This window comes from Antennarius striatus, chromosome 13, assembly GCF_040054535.1.
Source record: "Antennarius striatus isolate MH-2024 chromosome 13, ASM4005453v1, whole genome shotgun sequence".
In the NCBI taxonomy this organism is placed as follows: Eukaryota; Metazoa; Chordata; class Actinopteri; order Lophiiformes; family Antennariidae; genus Antennarius; species Antennarius striatus.
In genome coordinates this window covers 14,854,478-14,873,714 of record NC_090788.1, presented here as the reverse complement: position 1 = coordinate 14,873,714, position 19,237 = coordinate 14,854,478, and the positions used below count along the sequence as shown (strand labels likewise).

Here is a 19,237-nt window from a genome sequence, read left to right as displayed (position 1 = left end):
AGATGGTGGATGTTGAGATAAAATTAGGTGCTGAAAAATCATTGATAGTGTAACAACTGAATAAAGGAGCTTACATAGCCAGTATAGATCATCCCATTCTGTGGAGAGTTAAAGAAGAAGAGAATTACAACAATAAACCACGCTCACACAGCGAAGATAAAGCAGACACATCCATTCTTCATGTTTCAATTGCTTCTATTTTCAATTCAGGCCATGCCGCTGGCTTTCTGAGCCATTTGATGAATCAATGAGCTGTTTAAACTGGGAGGTCAATCATTTGAAAATTAAGAGATGAAACCAGATTGAATGGAAGAGACGTATAGATAATTAGGGTCACACACAAAGGACAGGAGCTTCTTCAGAAGCCCCAAATGCAGCAGATAAAGTTTTATTTGCTACTGGTGTTCTTCTCACGTCTGTTTAAAATGGGTTTTGTAGATTACATAGTCATGGAATGAAATTTAGTAGACATGGATTATATTTTTTATTGCGGCAGATCCCTACTGGTAGATGGTTTAATATACTGTATACCCACACAGTCTTATACAGATGTTTAACATAGTAACGTCAGTCACAACAGCTATGGGTTTCTGGATGTGAATCAGTTCACCAAAGCTTGAAAGCAACACAAACAAGTACCAATGCGTTCAAAGACTGCAACATCCCACGACACCCCTTAATTCACTACCTACTGTCATTGGTGTACTGTCATTTATCAAAGCACTAGCTTTGATCTATGGTCTTCCTCACACTGGCCTTCTGCCTCGTCTTTCTATCAGTTCCTGAGTGCACAAAAGTTTAAATTTGACCTTGACCTAGTTTTCTCAAGGTCATCTCATTTTCATCCCCTTTGCTGCCCGAGTAATGTCCTTTTTGTTTTATCTTTCTATCTGCAACGGTTGCAAAGATAATTGGTGGACGGACGGACAAACGGACCAACACTGACAATTACAATACATCACCGCTTTGAAGCGGGATGTAATTACCATCTGAGGGACTGGCATGGGTGCAGGTGTCATGGGATGGGTGGTATGCGTCCAGTTGGTGTTGGTGCACATGGCCTTCGACTGCCAGCTGCTTCCTGTTGGCTTTTTCTCGACCAGCTGACTCCACTGGAGCTCCGGCCTGCTGAACAAATTATGGAAAAAGACAAAAAAAGAAATCATTAGTCATAAGAGCGTGTGAGTGGTGATAAAACTGGATGGACAGCTGAGTCATTTGTTGGTGGCCGTTTCATTTTGTCATGAAGAAACCACTCACTTTTTAGCCGGCATCCCTCCAAACTGCAGGTCTGAGAGAAGGAAGAAAAGAAATGTATCATCACGGAAAAAAGAAGAAGTTGAATCAGAGTGACTATTTGGAGAGAGAGGCTGTACACTCACTGCCAACAAGGTTGGCTAATGACGAGTCTAAGTCATTTGGCAGCATTTTCCCAGAATGTAATGGGGCTCCAGGGCTGTGAATTTGAGTTGGTGGGGCTGGCTTTAACAAGTCACCTGACATTCAGATGTCACCATGGTAACATGAAAGAAGAAAAGATGGGAAATGAGTCAAAAGCATGAAATATGAGCATCTCTGTCACAGCAGCTCTGAGCATTTACGAGAGCATTTATTTGCCTATTTGCCTTCATTGTTGTATGTTTGCTATAGTGTGTGTGTGTGTGTGTGTGCGTGTGCGTGTGTGTGTGTGTGTGTGTGTGTACAGGCCTACCTCCCCAGGCATTGTTATTGTTGGGCACAGTGTGTGTGGTCTGGATGGGGGTGAAGTTAGGCTGCAGGGTAAACAGCTCACTGGTCAGATTTGGCACACTGGGAAGCAAAGTGGAGAACAGATTGTTTCTCGATTCATTTTTGTGCAATCAGAAATTGATAGCATGGCATACGGTTAAAAGGTCTCCAATTAAACCAATGGCTAATGTTTCATCGGCAAAATAGACTGGAAATCCATGCCAAAGTTGTGCATTCCATCTAAAGGGTGCTTTCTCAGAACATAAATTCTTGTTTAAATGCAACACAACATGGAAACATACAACTACAGCATTAATCCAAATATATTTTTGTTCAGATGCTTTCCACATGAGTCAGTATTCCTTTTTTGGTTACCCAAAGCTTCATATTTCTACCCATCTCCGCTGCCCATCTATGGAAAAAAGCTTCATGCAAATCAAAATTTTTGAGTTTAATGGCTTCCCTCAAGATTCCTGCAATCTTAACAGAGGGGGAAAAAAGCATATTGAATCCTTGTTTCAGGATCAACTCCAAAAATTCAGCAGTCCCTTATTTTGGCTCGTGCTATCTTCTACTCAGATTCATGGTGTTTTTTAAGCATTTCAAGTCTAACTGACAAAAGCGCCCAGTACCACTTACATCGAAGTTCAGAAAAGTGCAGGAAAATTCTTTACCCATCCCTCCCAACAAGTAGGTTTTCATCCTTTTGTCAGACAGATAAACCAATCACTTGGCAGCGGTGTTAAAATCTGGACTCACAACACGTTCCCTATGCGCTGTGTGTGAACACAGATGTTAGACTTACTGGTTGCTGACAGGTACGATGGGTGAGTTGGAGAAGAGGTCTGTGGCTCCCCCACTGCTGTTTGCGCTGCCCACTGACTGGGTGCTGGGCGATGCATTGGGAGTCTGAATGTCGAACACTTTATGACCATCCTCCTGCCAGAGAGGAATCAACAGGATGACATTTCCACGGTGTGAAAAAGCTCTGCAGTGCACATTAATAGCATTATTCTCCTCTAGAAAATTAGTTGTCATATTAAGTAGAGCAGCTATCATGAATATTTCTATTCTCTGACTTGGGTGCTTCTTTGATGGAATGAAAAATCCACTGCAGTAGAAGTGATGGTGACATTTTTATTCTTTGTACACTATGGGCCAGTAGCCAGATGGTACATTTCAATATATTGTTTGATGTATTTGCTTCTTCTACTTTGACTGTAAGGAGGCTTGATCACAGGTCAGATGAGCTACTGCAGCTTCAGTGTAAAGATCACGTTGCTGCACAATCATTGTTGTTTTATTCAGTACAGTACTGTTAGTGTGTGACGCTTTTAGCATTCTAAACTTGTTCATGTGCGTTTAAGATTGTCTTGTAAATCTCCTGCCTTGTGTTGCTGCAGTCTGTTGTCTTCTGTCTTGTCATCCATTCGGCTGAGAGAGATCCCAGTGTTGGACAAAGAGGACTCTGCACTGGACAAAGTGCTGGATCTGAGGCATGCAAACATAAACATATTAATGCAAAGCGTTCACATTTTCTGTATTGCTTTGATTTGCTTGTCTCTCATGCATTTCTTATTGAGTTTCACTTTATAATGCTTTGTAACCGTAATTTTCTTTTGTTAATTTTAACAACACTACAAGTGCAGCCATGCAAATAGCTCTGTGGGGCTACAATTCATTATAAAGGCAAGGAAATGGAAATTAAATTAATTATTGATAAATATGACAAAAAATACCTGCTAGGCCAATAAAAATACAGCATCAGTTATACTTTGCCTGCAATGCTAATTTAAGGCATTTTAAAGCTAAAGACAACAAAAATATAGCAGCTAAACATCAGTTTTTTAGCATTTTCGTTGTGGGCATTGTGAGCATTTAGCATGAAGTATCACTTTCAAAAAGTGGGCCTTTGTTGCTTTCATTGTTCTCTTTATAATAAAAGCAGCGTTAGTGCCGCAGTGCATGTTGCAACATTAGCAAGTTGGTTCAACATGTCAAAACATTTTTTTTTTCTTCAATTAAGCTCAAGCAAAGCAGAGAAGCCTCTCGTTGGATCACAACACAGACAAATTCTGCCATCGGCTTGTTCCCTCTTACATAATATAAAAGCCTTTTGCAAAGAGTTTCGGCCTCTAGCTGACAGTAATCTGAGCAGCATACCACAAAACTTGTGCAATCTTGCTTTTATCATCTCAGACATATTTAAAGAAACAAATTATTTGAACTTTTAAAGACGCAGAGACCATTTTCATGCATTTATATTTTTATATTTAGATTTTTTAGGGAAGATTTTACTGATTACTTTTAAGGCCATTCATTCTCAGCTGTACTTTCAACCTTTCAGTGTTGTACAAGCTCGTTGACGTCCCAGCAGAGGTCTATAATCTATCGCAGGGGTACAGCTGAAGACCCTCTACCTGAGAAAGTCAGGTTGGCTGATTTGGTGATCTTAAATCCCTTTCTGGATTTTACTTTAGTTGTAATTTTCCTGTGAACTTTTTCATTCAGTTTTTTTTATTTCATTTTAAATGTTTTTAACATTCCTGTACAATGTATTTGTTGTTTCATTTTTGTTGTCCTTGTGAAACAATGCAGGAAGCTATTGAAATATGCTTCACAAATTAAGAAAAATTATGGAAATAAAGGAAAATGGGTCACTTTATGTTGTTGCTTAAGTGCATATAAGGTCTTCTCAGGCATTAGAAATATTCATTTAAAAAGTATTTTAATTTGTTGTATTAAACATTTTGTTGTATCAGATCTGATCATACCTGCTGGCTGTGGAAAGGTCCTTCAGCTTCCTGCCCTCCAGAGAGGCTAGATGCTGCTCCAAAGCCTCCAGGAGAGAGCTGGGAGCCTGAGGGAGGGGGGAAGTGTAGATGGGTGGAGGGGGTATTTTATAGGGTATCATTAGAACCATAGACAAGTCGATAAAATGGGACACACATTCCACCTACCTTGCATTATGTCACTCATTCACACACACACACACAAAGCAGCAGCAAATTTAAGACATCCTTAGATTCATTATCTACTATAAAGCAGCTCATTGGATTATTTTCTTTGTTTTTTGTTTTTTAATGTCTTTATTTTGGTTTCATCAGGTTTGGTTGACCAGCATGCACACATCAGCACTGGATCATGCAAGCATTGTCCTCAGCAGAACCGATCAGGTCAGGGCAGAGCACCGTTGCTGCAGGGCTCCAAAACAGAAACAACAATATCAAACCCATTTCAAGAGCCCATGCAGAGGCCAGCAGTGCAGAATCACTTGTAAATGCACACACTTTCACACGCATACACATAAAGAAAATCACAATCCAGAAATTAAGAGTTAACTCGCGGATTCCATGACAGATTAAAAAGTCACGTTAGTCTGCTATTTATTTGATTTCATGTGGAAATCAGGCAGAAAACAAACAATAGAGTTATGAATTAAAATTTCACCCCGCTGGAAGCCAAGGAAGTTAACTCAGGGAAATGTAAACATCTGGTGAGAATCAGGTATGCACATTTAGTAGCTGGCTGGCACTCCTTATTGGAAAACAAAAAGGATGGATGGGTTCATGTGATACCAGGATTTTCATCAAGAAGTTTCCATTTCGGCACCAGAGAACACAATGAAAACACGACAAGCAAAGAAAAGATTTCTCATATACTTATTTTAAGGGGGACAGAGAGTAAAATGCGAATTGTGGATATCCTTCTTCAGAGAAATCTAGAATATGCTAAAAGTTTGAAAGTAAAACAGACACATATCTAGAACTCAGTATAGGCATGGGTCACTATGTTGTTGAATAAGGGCATATAAGGTCTTCATAAGCACTGCAAACATGGCATTTGTGTTTATGTGTGCCAGTTTGTTACCTGATTTATCACCTTAGAAACATCCAATCATGAGTCACCTGAAAGAGGAAGTTGCAGTTGGGGCTGTCAACATGATATGCAGTACTTATGATGGCATTATCTACACCTATCCAAGTCATATTTGCAGGAACCTACTTAATAAACACCATTCGCTGCTCTCCCCACAGCTAATGCAAAGGGACATAATCTTTTTCAGGATGATTTGAACACGATTTGTAGGGGGTAATACCTATTTCACAGAACTGTGCTGACTTATTGCATGATAAGCCTCTGAATAAAGAGACAAGCCTTGATATTTATTTTGTGAAAATTCCAGAAAGACTACATATCCTAAGCCTCAGACTTGGATATCTAAAATAGTTATCTGCAAAAAGAGGCTACAAACTTGCAATTCAGCCACATCAATGCTGCTTTAAAAATCATACCTGAGAGTAGAATTTGTTCTTTAATGGTTCAGATAAGAAAAATAAAATTAAACTGCACCGATGTTTAGAAATTGTGGGGGGAATGTGCTTCAAGGCTATTTGCTGGTCTTCATTTATCGTTTTCTCTCTATTCTAAAGTCTGTTCAGAGAGAAAAAAGGAGAAAAGGCGTTAAGGTGTAAAGGAGAGTAAAGAAGAGGAGGAGAACGGGGCAGCTGCAGTGTGGGCAGGTCTGTAGGGTGAGTAGGGAACGGGAGCGTTTAGGATGAAGCATTATGGATTGAACTGACAGATTTAAAAACTGGTTGACTGAGTGGTTGATTGACTGATTGAGATGAGATGTAGACTGACCTGTGTGAGATCGGGGCTGTCGCCCTGATCTATCCCAACTCGCTGTGTCACGAAAAAGGAGGGAGGAGTAGGGGAGGGAGGAGGGAGGCAAAATAAAATAAAAAATAAACCAAATGTAATAACAAAACAAGGAATAAAGCAAAAAACCCAACAGATTAAAAAAAGGGAGTAGACGTGTGAAGGAGGAAGAGGAGGAGGAGGGAGAAAGAAGAATCAAATGCAGGCATTCATTACTTCATGCAGTGGCTGGAAAACAAAAGACAACAGAGGAGGAGGGGAGGGGGGCTCATGCACACACATACAAACACCGATATACACAGTATTCTATATGTTCACACACACCTATAAGTACGCACACTGAGATCTGAGACTGATAGTGAAATGAATGCAAAGCACATCGACTGAACGGAAAAGGCAGACCACAGGTCACATGACTGCGAGGTAAGAAACATCCAAAAGGGAGACACTCAACTAATGTTGACTTTGATCAGACAGACAAGGAAGGGACACAGATGACACAGACAAACACATTTTGTTAGACAGGTAAAATGAATGGGTCCTTAAAGTCAACGTTAGTCTGTTCTTTTTTTTGTTTTGTTTTTCTCTTTGGATTAAGCGGTTGAACCCCAAACCTTCTTCCAAATGGGATCGAAACCAAGCAGAGAGAAAGCCTGACGGTGGATGCTACGTGGTCTACAGGTGATCAGATTGTTTACATTCGCTGACAAGCCTAGCGAGGTCGGCAAACTGTTAACTGAATAACAGTAGATATAAACACTTTGTTAAGAGAGGGGTTAAAATAAGAGAATACAGAGATAGTGACAGAGAAAGAGCTAGCTTTGGGCATGCAGTGCAGGCAGGTGACCAGGCAGCACGTGAGGGGTCAACTGGAAGCGCTACATGAGTGGCTCTCTGATGGCTAAGGTCAGCCATTTATCACTGCTTCAGAGAAACCCCCTCCCCGGGTCAGGGCAAGAGACGGACAGAAACAGGAAAAAATCTAGAGTTGAAAAAAATAAAGTCTTGGAGGATTACGGAGAAGAACGACACCCCCCACCCCCCACCCCTGGACGCTGATCTGCAGTCGGTTTCAGTTTGGGAAATGTCGACCGCAAGTCAGATTCCAGAGGCGGCACTAGTCTGGAGCAAATCTCAACAGGCTGAACGGGGTTGTTTTCTCTGCAGGTTCAATTTGTCCAACAAAGGGAAGAAAGAGATTCACAAAATGTAGACATTGCCTTAAGTTGAGAGAGGGAGGGGGGCCGTTGAGGTTGGCTCCAGACACATGATCTTGCCCTCTTTAGCTCCTCTAAAGGGGGAGGAGGAGGAGGAGGAGCAGGACGAAGAGACGTTACCTCTGCCACTTTGAGAAACTCAGACAGTTTGGTCATCCTGTTGAGGAATGTCTTGTAGATCTCCAGAGCTTCTTTGCATTGGTTCTTCTTCATGTCGAAGTATTTCTCTGTGTGTCAAATGATCAGAATCAGAAACAAGAGAAACGTAGATGTAACGTTAACAAAGCAGCAGCAGGTAGCCAATATCTTTGTCTGATCAACCAGTGAAGTTATCTGTATTAAACTACTAATATTCATTATGATTTCCATTTATTCATTCATCATTGCTCATTTCTACAAATTATTTTCTCTTCCTAAACTTGTGTTTAAGTCCATTGAATGCTTCCTCATTTCTTGTCTCTCTCCACATAATCGTCTTATCTGAATCCCGGTCAGGGGTCACACTTGAGCCTCGCCCCTGGAAAAGTCGCCAGCTTATCACAGGGCTTATTATTTTCTACAGATTTCGGCTACTCTACCAAATTTTGTTGTATTTTATTTTTACTTATAAGGTTATATGGAGTATGAGGTATGACTAGTTTTTACGGTAAAGAATCCTTAAAGATTAGATCGATTCAATATTGTAAAATAAATTATAACCAATACTTCTGTGTTTGATCACAGCTTGGGGCTGATAATGTTGGTTTATATTGAATTAAAGAACTGAATATTTTATATATTTTTTCAATAGGTACTTCAAAACTGTTTTTAAATTTAAATTAATTGTTTCTGTGATATTTTTGTGTGTGTGTGTGATCACAAGACTATTTATTGATTTATTTGTTTATTCATTTTTTTGTGATGGGTAATAAGAATATGTTTATGTGATTTATGTCATATTCATCTAGCCTCGCCACTCAGTTCTCGTCAAAAGCACTCGACTGAGTGAAGATATTTTCCTGAGGTACTGAGGAAATAAAGAAACAATCTGCGTGAAGAAAATACAACTGATAGAAGCAGCCAGAGTTCAGGCTGTAGCCTGTGACTGTAGCGCAGCAGAACCCTACGGACGTTCTCTGTGTGATGGAACAGATCGCTGGAGCACGGATGACCATTTTCTTCATCGTGAGTCATTAAAAGTACATTACCTGTACCTGTTACTCATCTCAACCAGCTCATCCCTATTAAATACTTCACTACATTTATTTTAGTCCATTGAGGTGACAGATAAAAGCAATGGAAAACATTAGATGAAATCAATCCAGTATTGATTTGTACTGATAATCCCACGCATTCAGAGGTAAAGTCCGAATAATCGTGGTTGAAATAATTCAAATCATTTCAATTAATGATTTGAATTATTCTTCACGAAAGAACCTGCCGATGTGTTTTCAGTCTCTGACTCCTCACTAGCTTGCGATTGACCCTTGAGGGACTCAGCGTAAAAATTGATTTCCCCTTAACGACGGATCGGGTGGAATCACAGCCTTGAGATCTCGACATTAGAGATGGACTACAGCACAAATCCAGAATGAAATCAATAGATCGACTTGAGATCGGCAGTATTGTTTGCAGGCGTTACCCAGCATGTTGATGACCCCTTCGTTGTAAGCAGCAAACAGCCGTATGGAGTCCTTAAACAGCAACATGAACGCAGTGTTGATCACTCCATTTGTCAGCTCGTTTGAGTTGGGCTGAAGGGAACACCGAGGACAAAAATACTGAGAATGGATCAAGAATCTAGACGTCTTGTTTTTTTGAGGCAGACATTTACCTGGAAGTCCAGCAGTGCATCTAGCTGGTTCTGAATGGTGGGCAGAGTCTTAATCAGCTTCTCTGTGTTCATGGTGCGCATCACACCATCAGCCCTGCTCACAAACAACAATGCATGCACACAGACACACACATGGTTTATCAGACCTGCAGACTATGTGTGACGAGGTGCTGATTAGTGGGGATCAGTCACAACAGCATTCTTTACAAGCAAAGAACGGCAGCTTTATCCTGGGACCAGTACCTCAAGATGACTAATGTTAAATCAGTTGGAGGACAACTAGTTAAACTGATACTAACTGGGTCAATTCACTGACATTTTACACATCATTTATGTGCTCCTGTTATAATACAGTATATATTTACAGTACATGTTTTCGTATTCACCCATCATTGCCACTCATGACCAGAATTCATTACAAAATACTGTATTTAAGGGAAATAAAAATGTGTTTGCTGTATATTTAAGATGTAATAAAATAAAGTGCAATTGTCTTATGCTAAAAAGTGAAAAATAACATCCATTTCAGCTAAAAAGCACCATAATGTGCCTGAATGCAGGTGACATGTGACTGCAGCGTGTGATCACTTTGTTACCCTCTCTTCATCTTGGTGAAGTCCACAGCAGCTAGTCTGTAAGACATGGCTTTTTCATTCAGGTAGCGGCTGTAGCGTCTGATGAAAGTTGACATGTTATATCCTTGGGAACAGAGAGGAGGCACTGGAGTTACGCACCGATCACCACTGGCCTATTTTCAAACCAGGTTAAGAAGACATAAGTCCTTTCATATGCAATGGATTAAGCTCTCCTTAAGAAATCTGCTTTTCCCCACTGTGTCAAAGTTGTGCCTCCCACCCTCTTACATTAATGTGTCTTTTAGCGATATACACTATCATATATGACCACATGCCGACGTATCCTTGAGCAGGACACTTAACCCGGTTGGGCTTGGGCTTCATAAGGGCTTCTGAACAAATTACACATGACTGTACCATTTTTAACTGTACATAAATCGAATATTCTGCTCTTTGAAAGTTATCAATCAGGTGTTTCCAGTGGTATCACTCATGACCGTGGCGCTCCTTTGGAATAAGCTTTAAAACGGGCTAATTGATGGTGTCACATGGAGTTTGGAGGAAGGGAGCCACAAAAACCGTTTTTACATACTTTCTTCAACCAACCAAATGACATCAAATCACCTTGAAGGGCAGCCTTATCTAGAAAGTTGTTGAGGTTGAAGAGCGTGTTTCTAGAGGCGAGGTACTGCATCAATCTCTGGTAGAAAAAAAAAATGGCACAAAAGGGTAGAGTTAGCAGATAATCAGATTTCCTGACACGAAATCACACAGACACAATACAAATAACTAGGCTACACTTACATTGAAGCTCTCTTGTCTGACCGATTGTTCAAAGCGCTGCTACACAAGCCAGCAGTCACCCATTCATACTCATTCATATAACAGAGGAGGATGCTCTCTTTTAAAGAGATTCCATTGGCTTGTAATTTACAGTGGTTCCTGTTCTAACAGGACAAAGGTTCTCGTCAGGCACACGGCCTCACTTTCTAGTCAGAGATACTTATGTAGCATTTTCTGATGTTCAAGTCGTTGATCTTGTCATACGTCTTCACAACGACCATAGAAATGTCAGTCAGACACCTTATCAGTTCTTGTACACATGGCCACCTCAGAGACACTCACTGCAAGAATTGGAGGGAAACCGGCATAGCCTGATGTTCAAAATGTCAACAACTCAAGCTAGCCGTGCAAAAATGTCCACATCAGTCTCTCTCGTGTGTTTGAGGTGCAGAGAGGAATATTATACTGGAAAAATCTAGATAACACCCTTTCTTTGTCCATTGGGAACTAGTTTGATGCTAAATTAATAGTTGATCACATTGATTGAATCGTGTAGTGAATAAAACTCTTGAATGTCCTAAATTGTGTAAAATTCCCATCACATGTTCCCAGGACCTTCTTCAATTCCCTGTTTTGCAGATCAATACTCAAATATTCATAATGCAATATGAACGTGACTGAAATCAGCATCTTTGTTTCATTTCAATCACAGAACATGTCTGCAATCAGTTTGATCGTCTTAACCTCTGCTGACTCCTGAATGTCGACTGGAAACTATTTTAGAGCTCGTTGTGGTCTTTTCCCACGTGCCCCTCTGTCTGTGCGCTGGTCTCACCTCGTTGCCGTACATCATGAGGTGGTGTGTGGTGATGAGCGCTTTAAAAACAACTATCCAGCTGTTGCTGGCTGTGCGCTCCAGCAGAGTGTCTGCCAGATGTGGGATGCTGACGTTCAGCTCATTGGTGCAGTGGATCAGGTCTGGAAGGGATAGAAAGAGAACAGAGAACTAATTAGAATAAAAGTAAGAATTAAGAAGAGGTTAGAGTTTGTAAAGGGGCAAGACTGGCAACATGGGAGTGATTGTAAAACACCAGAATAAAAGCATCGGCCCCATGTCAGGTTATAATTGATACCAAAGAGCTCACTGGTTCAGTTATAATGAATTGATGAAATGAATGAACAACCACGATGAATGCAGCGTAATCGATTTAGCCATCGATCAATATCAACACAAATCAATACACTAATGATTATTACATAAAAGAGACTGCGTAGACAAATGAATCAGTAAGAGGGCAACCGTATCACAAAATCTATTCAGTGGCTGTAGTTCAACAGCCATCATCTACCTACCTGCTCCACCAACATTCTATTCCATTCTATTCCATCACATTCAACAGCTGATGAAGGATAATAAATTGGATTTTTCTTCTAGAACATCTTCGTTAGTGCTGATGATTGAGAAGTGAGTTGACCCAGATGTTTAACCTCAGAGATTCACATTTTGAATGTAAATTGTCTTTTCAGTGCAACTATTAAAAGATGTTTCGAATGGATAAAAGCTCTGCTGAATGCTGAATTCAGAGAACATGACGCATCCAATGTCTACAGAAATCATTTTACAGGCCAAAAAAAAAAAAAATGTTTTCATTGATATATAGATACAAATAATGAAAGGTGATAAAATTCAGCAGTGAGCAATATCTGTAGAAGTAGAACAAATAGGTGGAAAATAGGCTGAATTCCTTCAGGATTTGTCCGGTTTAAGGTCAAAATGTGAGGCATGTTCAGCACCCATATGATCTTAAAGATTTACTGACTCACTAAACTCATGACTTATAAATATCAGTACAGCAGTAACTTGAAGTCTGTTATATTTAGATAAAACACAACACTCAGTAGAATAACTATTATTTTGTAGTTACTTAAACCAATTCAAGAACAGGACCTAAAATGAAAGAAATGATAAAATGACATTGATGGACAGAATAAACTACCAATATAACCTGAAAGGATGAAAAACAAGTGAATCATCACTATCAAAGCTATAAAAAAAAATCAGATGTGAACCTGACTGGAACACAAGAAACACCCTAGATAAGAAAAAGAAGTGAATTAAAAATAAAAAGGCTTGATGCAGTCAGTAAAGCCCCGGAGGTGCTGGGAAGAAGTGAGCTTGAATGTGCAGACAGACGGAGAAGAAGTTTCACCGTGAGAAAAAATTCAAGGCACTTTGATTTCTAAAGCAAATCTTTGGTCTGGTTCCTCCACAGGATCAGAGGTTATCAGGGTTTATTTTTAAAGCTCTGTGATGTTTTTGGAACTTCGCCGAAACACTGGATACAAGAATCCCGTCTGATTCCACGGTCAAATGTTTAATGCATGTTGAAGAGGCGTCCTGAGCAGTGGCAGTTCATCACAGCTCATTGATGAACCTTACAGTCAAATGTGAAACTACATAACCAAAATGATAATATAGTCTTCACTTTGCCGTCTCATGAGCTGTCAGCACAATCAGACAATTAGATGTGATGCATGAATGCTGTGACGTTTGATCAGTATTGACTACTTGTGTGAAGAAATGCGTGAAACGATATAGAAATCTATCAAATGATTACCAAACAAATACTTTCAAATAAATGTCCTTATACAGTTCAGACATTTAAAAAAAATGACCTCAAATTTATAACTGAGCTTGAGCTGACACCTCTGAATGTGACCGTACCACCTCAGTACATAAAAGTGGCAAAAAGATTGGTTTTACAACAATTTATTATGTAATTCTAATGTAAGGATTTTTCCCCCATTCCCTCCTTAATTGAATTTGAGGACATTAATAACAGATAGTAATGGTAGCATTCAGTCATGTCTTAAACATACTTAATGGTTTGTTTGAGAATTTCCTCCTGGCGGAATAATTAATGAGAGTGTATTGATTCCAACTAATTTATGTTTCCTATCAGAGGACAGCACACAAACACATCAGAGAGGCGGATACAGCACAAGTTCAAAAGCTATAAAAGGGGTTCAAAAAGTGAGAAGGGTCACTTCTTTAACACCGTCATCCACTCCGATTGTTTTTAAATGTACAAGTTTAAGAAATTTTTGGAACATCTTTAAAGATAAGTGCTTGGTTCTTGTCTGAAAATGTTTAGCATGCCAAAATACTAAGATAGAAGGCAAACTAAATAACATCAGTGTGGAAAAAAAACTTCTGTTTAGCTGCATGTTGTTAACAAGCATAGAGTTCATTGTTTTTCATCTAGGATTTCTTATACGTTTAGGTACTGCAGAACATTTTCATTTCATTTAATGCTATTTTTTTTGTTGATGCTGTAAGACTATGTAAGTCTAATTTTGCTAAATGCTAACAAATAAAGAACAAACACGGTTCGCAAATTGAAAAACGTCCCAATGTAGATGCATTATTTAACATATATGCAGATTTATTGCCCCATAAACACGAGTTTAAATTTGCATAATTGCATTTTGAGTCACTTTACTGTAAATTAAATATCATATTAATTCAATAGAAAGAAAACACCTTCCGGTACCAGGTCTTTATTGGACACCAGTGTTACCGATGCCTTGAGAAAACACAAGGACAAGATAATGATCCGGTTAATGTGGTTCCTATGAGCTTATTAAAAAGGCGATGTTAGCATTCAACACAAAGGCTAACTTCAGCCACACAGAGACAATAGCATTACTTGTTTTATGATGTTTTTTACATTGCACTGAGCAATAAATAACAAAAAAACACACACGGGATAATAGACCCTCTTCAAATATTCCCATAGTGGCTCAGCCTCCTTTGAGTGATAATTCATCTGCTAGGATTTAATCTCCTACATGTGACAGTGTCACCAGCCACATGCATGTGATGAGGTATTGATTAAGCGACTTACCGATGGAATTATTGATAAACTGCAATACATGTGTGAAGCAACGTACGTCATGTCCGAAATGAAATAAGGTCTAGGTGAGAAAACATTTCTCGAAAAAATAAAATGACAGCAAAAGTTACCATGAAGGCATTTGAAATGCTGGATGGGTTATAAAATAGAAGCAGTGTTTTAAAGTATGCGTAGCTGCAGGGTATAATTCTCATAAAGACTCCTACTGTAATAAGAGAGTTCTTGCAGATTGTTGTGACCTTGACTCCAGAAACAACAAGTCACTATCAGGACCTGAAACTGCATTGAAATTTAAGGCCGTTAATGCTGACACAAACGTTTTTGCATTGATGGTAATTTTGTTCCTCTTTTACCATTTCAACTTCTTGCCAGTGAAATAACACATCCGTTGAATATCATCGTGACACACATCCTGAGAGACGACATGCTGAATAACACAGCTAGCAGTGCTTTCGGGGGAAGGGGGGGGGGTGTCAATTTTGACCTGAGGGTGCTGGATAACCTCTCTGTCACCGCTCTCTCCAATCTTAACCATGCAGAATATTGGCTAGTAAAGATGAAATCCCATTATTCTGTATCATTTGCAATGGGGCTGTAAATCATCAATGCTAGCTGTTGAAGTCACCAAACAATCTGTCAAGGTCACGACACCGGCAGAAAACAGGAATGAGTCCTGAGCTTCATTAGGCATACATTACATTTCGAGAAACGTCACAGCAAATTTCTGTTTTTCTCCCCTATAAGTGTCAAGCAACAAGTTTTGTTGTATTTTTTGTTGCTCCTTTCAGTCTTGACATTGATTTTGTTTCATTTGCTGCTGTCATTCCACATGACGGCTTTCACGCACTCCTCCATTAATTCAAAATACAGAGCAAACATCTGTACTACTTATGACCCTGTTCAGGTTGAATAAGCCTCTTGAATCCAATTGTGGTCTGGGTTGAGTTGCACACATCTGTATCTAACATCGACCCACGGTCTTGTGCAGCTGACTCATCCGAGCTTCATTCAGTGCAGCTCAGTTCATTGGCTTCCCCCCCCCCCCTCCACTCTTGATTCTCTTTTGGCCAGTGGACGTATTAGTACCCACTGACCTCTTGATCAAAAAGACCCTTTACTTCCTGTTCCTTTTCCCGACCTTAAAAGTGCAACGCTGGCACTCCAGAAAGCTGTGTGTTATGTCCTGTATGTCTTGAGTGAAGAAGGAGGGCCCTCCTAAGAGGAAATGGAAAATGTTTTATTGTGAATGCGTGGATCTAAGTGGCTCGAGTACAAAATATCCACTCAACTAAAATTTTGATTCAAACTTGGAGGTGGGTTGGTCTGCATTTCCTGCTTTGGAGTGAAGCTTTTTATTCTGCTGTTGATCAGAAGTAGAATTATCAGAATACACTGATAACTCTGTCACCACCAACAATTATGATCCAATCTGATCTAAATCAATTTGTCCTTAGGAGTGGTAGTTTAAAACTTTTAATAATCCACTTCACAGATGACAAACTGTCACGTACAGGAAGTCATTATCGTTCTCTTATTATGTTCTTACCTATAAGCTAATTGAAATTTCCTTATTTCTGACCGACTCAGACCCGTGGCGATTGTTGAAGATGAGCGACCTTCAACCTTTTGTAACCAGTACTGGTCCAATCACTAGGTGATTGACAGATTCGCTGATTCTTGGACTCATCAGCTGGCTTTGTCTTGAGTCATGGCGCATTGAGGCAAAGTCCTCTTATGGAACAACATTTAAACAAAGTTCAACTAGTAGAAAGTCTGATTTAAGGAAATAAATAACAGTTCTACAAATCAAAAATGTCATCACGTTGGTATTTCACTGTTTCATTTCCATCACAATGTTGGCTCACAATTTGGTGACAGAGAGGCAGCGACGCAGCTCAGACAAAAGCAGACCCAAAGTTACTCCAATAAATTTCATGAATCTGTAAAAGGGAAGGAGTCGTTTGTTGATGTCATTTCAGAGTCATTTCCGTCTTGATGGACAATCATATTTTAGTCAATAACTCCTAAACCACTGGTGATGAAAACACAATTCTAACTGCCAAGACTAACTTTCCAGGTTAAAAAATAAAATAAAAAATCAGGTGTCATTGCTGAATGTGACAGAGAGCAGGTTTGACATTTGACATCACTAAAGTGTGTGACTGAACCTCCTCAGAGTCCCAACAAGGTTTTTTTGGGGGGGGGTTTTGCTTTAATGGCCTTTTAGCGATGCAGTCCTAATTTATATGTATTATGTTGAGGCACCACCAAAGCACATCTTGGGAGGGAGCCTAGAATTCCCAGTCACCTCTGCTGTGGACAGGACTGACAAATCCACTGCCAGATCCACTCCGGCTGTTTGGCTACCTGCCTTCTTGTTTCTCTGTCTGATTTGCCCACATTTCCTCTTGAGTAGCCACCTTGTTATTCCGTCTGTCTGTGTCCGCCTATCTTTTGTAGCTGCTGCCTGTGAGTCTAAACTGGCAGCACCATCGATTCCCCCATGCTTCCCCATCGATCGCTTCAAGTAATTATAATGAAGCAGAAAAGCCACCTAACCTAATAATCACTAGTAAAAATAAATAAATAAATAAAAATGATGAAAAAAGAAAAAGAAAACCCTACATGTCCTCTCTTCTCTCTCTGTGTGTCCACAGGAGCTGCATTTCGCGCACAGCCAATTGGCCCGATGTGGAGATAAAGAATCTGTACTGACATCAGCTCCACTCCGCTTTTAAACGCCTCATTCTAACACCCACCAGCAGAGCCCCAGTGCACCCAGCAGGAACCCGCGACCCGCTCCTTCATCCCCTCTGCACTGACATCACATTCATTAATGATAATAATGCACCAGAGGACAAGACAGTGAACTTGAACGAGATGAGAAATAACGCGCACTGAGCGCCGAGGTGTCACCAGAGGATTGACGCGCTGCCGCTGATAGTGGCGTTAATAATGAACAGGCCTGCACTGTAAAAAAAAAAAAAAAAAGGGCTGCTTGCATTAAGATTAGTCCACACAGACCGGCCTACTTGTCCCGGAATGATGAGAAAAGAAAAAAAAACCCCCACACTGACGCTTGTCTGATATCAACATTTTACGGGATGCTTTAATTCCCCGCATGCGTCGCTGCGTAAATCACATTTTAAATGTAAGGGAATGTGTGTTAATGGTGCCAAATCCAACACACACACAAAAAAAAAAACATGTGACGGCGTGTTAATAAGTGGTGTTTATTCAAGCTACCCTTTGTGGGGAAAGACTGTGAAGCATGCAGGTGATATTATTGGAGAGGAACGTTTAACCTACAGTCAAGGTGTTTCTTCTTGGGTCCGCTGACTTCATGCGTCGTGGCCTTGCAGACTGCTTTGCTGATGGCAGACCCGGTCATGCTGTGCTGAGCGGCTGCGATCCGGTCCGTTAAAGACTGTCCCGACATGATACTGAGGAGGAAGAGGAGGAGGAGGAGGAGGTGGTGGTGGTGGTGGTGGTGGAACAGGAGGCAGGCGGAGTGTTGGTCGAGTCCGGGTGGGGGATACCGGGGAGGACGATCAAAATGTCTTTAGCGGCAGGGAGGAGGGTAGTGCCCTCTGCGAGAATCGGCCGTCTGAGCAGGAGGAAGAGGAGGAGGAGGAGGAGGAGGAGGAGGAGGAAGAGGAGGAGGACAGTAGAGTACACCGGCGAGGATCCGGTGGTAGAATTCATGCGGCGGCAAATGAAACATATGAGGATCACATCCAGAGAAGCATCTGATGTTCAGGACGAACCGGAGAATGAAAGGAGATGATGGCTGGGAATAAGACGGTGTTCAGTCGGCCCAATGATCCCCGAACAGCTGCTGCTAAGGTGCCCAATAAAGCCAATACCACTACAGGTGAAGGTTATCGGGATCTATGCAGCATCCTCTATGACTGAAGGCTCGTTTTTTCTCAGTCGATATAAAAGCATTGTCCTGTCCGTTGTTCGCTGCTGTTCGACCGGTTTTCTCCTCTGAATCTCTGCAGCGATCCGACCGCAGGCGCCTCTCTGGTCCGCACAGCACCCCGCGCTGGCCGCATCTAACCTCGGCAGCTATTTGTTCAGTGGTCCCCACCTTATTTTCAATCTTCTCACAAAAAAGGGAGGATTTCTGTGATGAGGATACCGATATGCCTTTTTTTTTTTCCTTTTTTTTTTTTTCTTCCAGGGGGTGAGGTGATTGGGGGTCAGTCAAACTTGTGCGTAAAATGGCAGTACATGAATCAGGTGACTGTGGAAGGAGGGGGATTGGGCAACCTCTCGAGTCCGGGGGAGGGTGTCTTAAAGCAGAAGGCATCAGCTGTTTCCACACCTCGGTGCGTGGGGATGTGGAAACTCTCACTGATAAGCTGCTGTCCAATGAAAAGGAGACACATGGGGAGGAAAACGGAGATTATGTCAACCAGAGGTTTGGTCTGTGCCAATCCATCCCATGTTCTCATCCGGACTGAACATCTGTCTGCGTTTTAGTTCATTTGACTCCATTCTTACACTGGTGCGATTAAAGGGCTTTAAAAAAAAACA

General features: G+C 40.8%; 2 protein-coding genes across 7 annotated transcripts in view; one reads left to right on the top strand and one right to left on the bottom strand.

The window, feature by feature from the left end:
• rbm14a (RNA binding motif protein 14a) overlaps positions 1 to 6,109 on the top strand; it is a 21,875-nt gene extending 15,766 nt beyond the window's left edge. Inside the window, exons 9-10 of one of the 3 annotated variants that reach the window (XR_011037899.1) lie at positions 3,132 to 3,224; positions 4,076 to 4,379. The gene's annotated coding sequence lies outside the window, so the exon portion shown is untranslated. Of the gene's footprint in view, positions 1 to 3,131; positions 4,380 to 4,835 lie in introns of those variants that run through there. The other 2 variants (XR_011037900.1, XR_011037898.1) reach the window with 2 other exon arrangements.
• The window catches only part of LOC137606700 (phosphatidylinositol-binding clathrin assembly protein-like), a 23,814-nt gene extending 4,577 nt beyond the window's left edge, over positions 1 to 19,237 (bottom strand). For 2 of the 4 annotated variants that reach the window (XM_068332083.1, XM_068332086.1), the window contains exons 1-16: positions 18,005 to 19,237; positions 11,614 to 11,756; positions 10,620 to 10,695; positions 10,017 to 10,119; positions 9,421 to 9,514; positions 9,229 to 9,340; positions 7,728 to 7,834; positions 6,373 to 6,414; positions 4,503 to 4,588; positions 3,117 to 3,219; positions 2,534 to 2,667; positions 1,712 to 1,809; positions 1,383 to 1,496; positions 1,261 to 1,291; positions 987 to 1,128; positions 75 to 98 (exon numbers count right to left, since the gene is read on the bottom strand). In XM_068332083.1, the coding sequence (XP_068188184.1) occupies positions 75 to 98; positions 987 to 1,128; positions 1,261 to 1,291; positions 1,383 to 1,496; positions 1,712 to 1,809; positions 2,534 to 2,667; positions 3,117 to 3,219; positions 4,503 to 4,588; positions 6,373 to 6,414; positions 7,728 to 7,834; positions 9,229 to 9,340; positions 9,421 to 9,514; positions 10,017 to 10,119; positions 10,620 to 10,695; positions 11,614 to 11,756; positions 18,005 to 18,134 (1,539 nt within the window). In that variant the 5' untranslated portion in view covers positions 18,135 to 19,237. The remainder of the gene's footprint in view (positions 1 to 74; positions 99 to 986; positions 1,129 to 1,260; positions 1,292 to 1,382; positions 1,497 to 1,711; positions 1,810 to 2,533; positions 2,668 to 3,116; positions 3,220 to 4,502; positions 4,589 to 6,372; positions 6,415 to 7,727; positions 7,835 to 9,228; positions 9,341 to 9,420; positions 9,515 to 10,016; positions 10,120 to 10,619; positions 10,696 to 11,613; positions 11,757 to 18,004) is intronic. The other 2 variants (XM_068332084.1, XM_068332085.1) reach the window with 2 other exon arrangements.